This window comes from Alosa alosa, chromosome 20 (assembly GCF_017589495.1).
Source record: "Alosa alosa isolate M-15738 ecotype Scorff River chromosome 20, AALO_Geno_1.1, whole genome shotgun sequence".
Taxonomy (NCBI): domain Eukaryota; kingdom Metazoa; phylum Chordata; class Actinopteri; order Clupeiformes; family Clupeidae; genus Alosa; species Alosa alosa.
This window is the reverse complement of record NC_063208.1, coordinates 248,183-255,000: the sequence shown is the minus strand read 5'-3', so window position 1 is coordinate 255,000 and position 6,818 is coordinate 248,183. Positions and strand designations below refer to the sequence as shown.

Here is a 6,818-nt window from a genome sequence, read left to right as displayed (position 1 = left end):
GAGAGGAGAGGAAAAGAGGAAGAGAGAGAGGAAGAGAGAGGAAGAGAGGAAGAGAGAGAGGAAGAGAGGAAGAGAGAGGAAAGAGGAGAGGAAGGAGGAGAGGAAGAGAGAGGAAGAGAGAGGAAGAGAGAGAGGAAGAGAGAGAGGAAGAGGAAGAGGGAGAGGAAGAGAGAGAGAAGAGAGAGAGGAAGAGAGGAAGAGAGAGGAAGAGAGAGGAAGAGAGAGGAAGAGAGGAAGAGAGGAAAGAGGGAGAGGAAGAGAGAGAGGAAGAGAGAGAGGAAGAGAGGAAGAGAGAGAGGAAGAGAGAGAAGAGAGAGAGGAAAGAGAGAGAGGAAGAGAGGAAGAGAGAGGAAAGAGAGAGGAAGAGAGGAGAGGAAAAGAGGAAGAGAGAGAGGAAGAGAGAGGGAAGAGAGGAAGAGAGGAGAGGAAGAGAGAGGAAGAGAGAGATATGGAGGATGAGAAGAAAGTCAGTCAGTTCAATTCCCATTGCGTCACAAGAGGAGTGTTTGCTGAAAGATTGATGTGGGTGTGTGTGTGTGCATATTTATGCAGGTGACACTAAAAGTGTGTGTGTAAAAGGCAAGTGTGTACACATAATGTGTGCTGGCACTTATCACAGAAAATTCATTTTTTTTAATTTTATATCAGTTGTTTATGTAAGCAGGGCATTTTTTTCCAGTTAAAAAATTTAGGAGCACAGACAAAAATTTGGGCGCACAGTCAGTTCTGTACTTAACTTACAAATAATCTAACATTATACTGCAGCTAACAGTTAAACATGCCAGTGCAACTATTATGGATATTAAGAATGACTGACAACATTTTAGGCTACAGGAAACATAATTTTAAAGATCAGTGCCTACTTTATTTTCAGTCTGTTCTATTTTCCTACATTTTGTTAATGTAAAATAATATAATACATTGCCATATTTGCATTTTAGCTTGTATATCAAGTATCGCGCCAAATGTAGGCTAATTTATTTATTTGTGAATCCATCTGTAGCTAAACCAAATATGCCCATGGTGACCTATCTGACTGCATACTGCCTAATACTACTACTAAAACAGTCCATTTTCTTCCACAAAACCTAACATAGGCTAAACAAGGATATTTGTTTATACTTTTAGTTTTTATTTGAAATATCTGCATTGATGGGGGGGGGGGGGGAGTAGGCAAACGCTAGGGCCTACTTTCTCGTTTTGCACTTACACACCTCGTAAACCAACAAGCATCGCGTGGAAGCCTGGAGTTGTCAGTAGCGTTCTACCTTTTGAATAAAATGGGAGTATTACGGAGGCTACTTTTTTGCCGGTTCTGCTAAAGCTATATTTTGCATATTGCAGCCAACACGTCAATTGGGCTTAAAGGCATGTTAGGTTACCTTTCCTTCTCTCACTGCATTCTTAGAATCTCATCCTTGTTCCTCCTATATCCAATGAATTAGGTGGATAGAAGAACTAATCCCTTCAATCTTTGCATCTTGGCTGGCTAGTCTAACTTTCCGCTTTTTCATGGCTCTTGGATTTGATAGAAGGACTACTAGCTTAGTCACAACGTTTAAACCGCTAACGCTGATGGGAGGTGTAGTTTTTATGCTGCATTCAAGTAACGTGGATTCTATGGTTTGCACCAGTAATGTTTTTGATGTTGTGGTGTATTTTGTAGACAAACATTGACATGGTTAAAAGTCACCGCACCAGTGCGCCTAAATTTTTTTGCACTCAGACGGCAACATTTTTTTATCGCAGACAAGCGAGTGAAAAATGGGCGACTGTAGAGCCCTAGTATGTTTATGTAGGTTTTTACAGGTTTACATTGTTAAAGCCCTAGTGTGTGTGTGTGAGTGTGTGTGTGTGTGGCTTACCATGGGCATGGGGTCCTGCCCGTTGAGAAGGCGGTAGATGTTGTTGACGATCTCTCGCGGGTCGTAGTTGGCGATCTTGCAGGCCCAGCCGGTTCCGATGCCCTCGGCTCCGTTGACTAGAACCATGGGGATGATGGGGATGTACCACTCGGGTTCCACCTTCTGGTTGTCGTCGTACAGGAACTTCAGGAGACTCGAGTCCACCGCCGGGAACAGCAGCTTGGCCAGGGGGCTGCACAAGGACACGGAAGAGTGTGTAAGGGTAAAGGTGTATGAGTGTGCGCGCGTGTGTGTATGTGTGTGTGTGTGTGTGTGTGTATATGTGTGTGTGTGTGTATATGTGTGTGTATATATATATGTGTGTGTATATATGTGTGTGTGTGTGTGGTGTGTGTGGTGTGTTTGTGTGTGTGGGTGTGTGTGTGTGTGTGTATATGTGTCTATGTGTGTGTGTGTGTGTGTGTGTATATGTGTGTGTGTGTGTGTGTGTGTATATGTGTGTGTGTGTATATGTGTGTGTGTGTATATATGTGTGTGTGTGTGTGTGTGTATATATGTGTGTGTGTATGTATATGTGTGTGTGTGTGTGTGTGTGTGGTGTGTTTGTGTGTGTGGGTGTGTGTGTGTATATATATGTGTGTGTGTGTGGGGGTGTGTGTGTGTGTGTACTAACCTGAGCATGGTGAAGATGTATCGAGGGCTGGCGGCGTCTTTGCCCCCGTTGATGCGCGTGCCAAACTGGCCCAGCGGCTGCAGGATGTTGATGTTGTTGCTGCCCACGAAGTTCTGGGCCAAGTTCACGATGGTCATCATGAGCGCTTGCTGAGGAGACACACACAGACACACACACACACACACACACACCACACGCACACATGAGAAAGAGGGAATAACACAGGTCTGATTCAAACACAATACCAATATCACACACACCCACCTCACCGTGATGGTAGGCAAACCTGCACACACACACACCTCACCGTGATGGTAGGTAGGCAGGCAGACATGCACACACACACACACCTCACCGTGATGGTAGGCAGACATGCACGCACACACACACACCTCGCCGTGATGGTAAGAAGACATGCACACACACACACCTCGCCATGATGGTAGGCAGACATAGACATACACACACACACACCTCGCCGTGATGGTAAGCAGACATGCACACACACACACACCTCGCCATGATGGTAAGAAGACATGCACACACACACACCTCGCCATGATGGTAGGCAGACATAGACATACACACACACACACCTCGCCGTGATGGTAGGCAGACATCTCGGCGACGGAGCCGGCCAGCTGTGCCACTTTGACCTCTCTTTTGTCATTCCTCTTCACGCAGGTAAACAGCACCTTCCTCTGGCCCGGCTTCAGCCCTGTGCGCAGTGATGACATCATCAGAATGGGACCAATCTGACTCTTACAATAGGCGAGTTCGACTTCGGCTGAGTCTGACTTGGTCTGGCTTACTACGTAAGCGTGATCTTCAGAGGCTAGCCGGGAGGAGCTACAACAGAGGGCAGCTCATCCCGGACAGACAGGCTACAGTCTGCCTGACGTGACTCGCGGGAGACATCGCGGGAGATATCGCGGAATGTTGTTTGCAATAAAGAAATCACGAATGATGCAGAAATCACGTAGAGAAGGTATCCCTTCGATTTCTGTTTATTTTTGCATATTCCAACATAAAAAGCAGCATGATAAGACAAAATCGCCATGAGGACATTCCTCCCCAAATGGCCCCATCACGCCTTTGAACTGGCGTCATGAGGGCTGTTTCAGCTCGTGCAGCTCGTGGAAGGCAACTGCAAGATCTGTCTGCAGGCTAAGACTCCCGCGATATTTTAAGGTCATGTGACATGGTGTCACGGTGGTAAGTCCCTCCCCGGCTGACAGAAGTCAGACAAAATTTCTAACCAGTAAGCATTGTGTCCATCCCAATATGCATTGTGTTCAACCCAGCATGCATCACATCAAGTCAGATCTGCACAGATCTGCCGCAAGTCGAACTCGCCTATTATTCTCACAGAACAGGCGTTGGTAGCATAGAAGCGCAGTGATGACATCATCAGAATGGGACCAATCTGACTCTTACATTATTCTCACAGAACAGGCGTTGGTAGCATAGAAGCGCAGTGATGACATCATCAGAATGGGACCAATCTGACTCTTACATTATTCTCACAGAACAGGCGTTGGTAGCATAGAAGCATGTTCTACAGCAATGACTCGCTCTTCATCTTGAACAGCCATGCTGATGTGAACAACTTGAATTCAGTCTACTGAGTCTACTTGAATTCAGTCTACTGTAAGTACCAGATCAAATACAGAACTAATGCACCATTCAACAGCCATCCCATTTAACCAGATCAAATACAGAACTAACGCACCATTCAACAGCCACCCCATTTAACCAGATCAAATACAGAACTAACGCACCATTCAACAGCCACCCCATTTAACCAGATCAAATACAGAACTAACGCACCATTCAACATTTAATCAAAACTGACAGAAAGTAGCGTTCAGGAACTTGTGGCTTACCATCAACCAGGGAAGGAATAGAGCGCTCATTATCGGAGTTGGAGAACAGGATCAGCTCCTTGTTGATGAAGTCATTGTAGGACAAGTACTTGGTTTGGGTTCGAGAGATATGAGAGAGAGAGAGAGAGAGAGAGAGAGAGAGAGAGAGAGAGGAAGAGGAAGGATGATGAAAGAGGAAAGAGAGGAGTAACAGCGTAAGAGTAGGAGTGAGACGGAAAGAGGGGGAGATGATGGAGAAAAGAGAGAGGAAGGGGGTAAAGGAAGGGGGGGGTAAAGGCGATTAGTTTAGTTTACTATTTAATGGGCACTAGGAGTTAGATTAGTTTAGTTTACTATTTAATGGGCACTAGCAGTTAGATTAGTTTAGTTTACTATTTAATGGGCACTAGGAGTTAGATTAGTTTAGTTTACTATTTAATGGGCACTAGGAGTTAGATTAGTTTAGTTCAGGGGTCTCAAACTCCGGCCCAGCCCAATTCCGGCCTGTGACCTGATGTCAAAATAATAATGTAATTCGGCCCTTGAGGGTATTTTTAATTGCGACAAACAACAACACTGATTAAGATAGACGATAGATCTAAGTACGGTGACAAATCCCATTTGTACTCTCCTCCACCAGTTGCTAGACATCCAGAGCTTAGATTCAAATCCCAAATTAGCTGCACAAAGTTTTCAGGAAATACTTGTATTACATGCGAGAAACACAAAGACGTGCATTTGTTTGTAATGGCGTGGAAGCAATGCAGGCCATAGTTTTGCACAAATTGAAGCAAAAATAGACCTACACCAAATGTTGAAAAAACGTTCACGTGTGATTAAGTCTTGGGTAGGCTATGTTATTCACCTAGATTCTGATTCTGAAGGAGAATATCTGCCTTTTGGAGATTATGATCGATCATCTATTGACAGTGATAGTCACGGTGCGTCTGTGAATGGAGGTCAAGTCAAGTCAAGTCAGTTTTATTTGTATAGCGCATTTAACATGCACAGAGTGCAACCCAAAGCGCTCCACATATAAGATATTGTCATTGACACATAGACTAACAAAGACAATAGCGGACGGATCGGCGTGAGTCGCCAGCCGCACTGTGACACCAAGACATACAACAAACATATTGATAAATAAAATAAATAAAAATGTAAATAAAATTAGTCCAATTTCCAACCCGGCTGAAAATGTCCAAGGGCAAAGATGACTCGCAAGGAAACTGCTGACAGCTGTGTCTCCACAACCGATGCAACGCCAACAAAGTTCTTTACACTCACTGGCAGTCTGGAGATAACGTGAACGTTAGGCCTTGTTAGTCTGGAGATCACTGGAAGCATACCAGTCCGAAAGTCGTGGGCGATCTTGTAGATCAGCAACTCGGTGGACTTAGCTGCTATAACAGCGACAGTTTGTTGGTCCGTAATGTTCTTCAACGTTAACATAACGTAAGGTGCGCCTTGCGTGTATAGCCACGACGGTGTCCACTAAGCATAGGCCCTACCATGCTTATTTCGACCCTCTGCCCAACATAGCTGGAGGTGGCAGTGGTAATTGTGATGATCGTGTCCGTAATGGACGTGGTACAGACAGCAGGGGTAGTAAAAATAGGTGTCTGAAGTCACCCACCGATATGACCAGGCTACTTTATTGTAGGCCTATAATAATGGTTTGTGGTTATAGGCTAGTAATAGTTTACTATTGTTGGTTTACATCTTAGGCCCACTGTTTTCCTGTTAATTTGTTATGTGGGTAATATCCCAAAAAAGAAAGTAAACCTGCTAAAATATGTTCAACATCCAGTATTTACCGAAAGGTGCATAATTTGAGGTGCTTGCCATCCAGTGGCAAATTAGATACATTTACCCCCTTCATAAACTTTTTTTTAAACTCAAAGATTCACAGTAGGACTTTCAAGCCTTTTGAAATGTTGATGTCAAAATCCAATGGTGTTGTTTTCTTAACCCTGGTGCTTTAAGCCTGCCATGCAGGTTTAAATAAGTTATGAGAGGAAAATATTTTTATTTGGAGTGAAACACACACATACCTGTTTTTATGCTTTTTGTTTTTTTTTAATTTGTATTAATATTTATTTTATCATTATTTTAATTATAAGCTAAGGTTGTTAGCACAGGTGTCTAAAAAGAGATAAAAAGATGTGCAATTTCTCTTTGCAGTTTTGTGTAGCCTAGTATTTGACAAAAAAAGCATTGCATGTTATATGTATTATTCTTTAACACTGACGTGGCCCTCCACTCAGATGACGTTGGCCGAAGTGGCCCCTAGCTCATTTGAGTTTGAGACCACCGGTTTAGTTACTATTTAGTGGGCACTAGGAGGGTACTAAAGAGTTCTATTTAGTGGGCGCTAGGAGGGTACTAAAGAGTTCTATTTAGTGGGCACTAGGA

At 43.9% G+C, this 6,818-nt stretch overlaps 1 protein-coding gene across 1 annotated transcript in view; it reads right to left on the bottom strand.

Annotated features, from left to right (window-relative positions):
* Positions 1-6,818, bottom strand: part of top2b (DNA topoisomerase II beta) — a 78,407-nt gene that overhangs the window by 28,988 nt on the left and 42,601 nt on the right. The window contains exons 18-21 of the mRNA XM_048228916.1: positions 4,425-4,535; positions 3,135-3,256; positions 2,539-2,687; positions 1,866-2,097 (exon numbers count right to left, since the gene is read on the bottom strand). Of these exons, the coding sequence (XP_048084873.1) occupies positions 1,866-2,097; positions 2,539-2,687; positions 3,135-3,256; positions 4,425-4,535 (614 nt within the window). The remainder of the gene's footprint in view (positions 1-1,865; positions 2,098-2,538; positions 2,688-3,134; positions 3,257-4,424; positions 4,536-6,818) is intronic.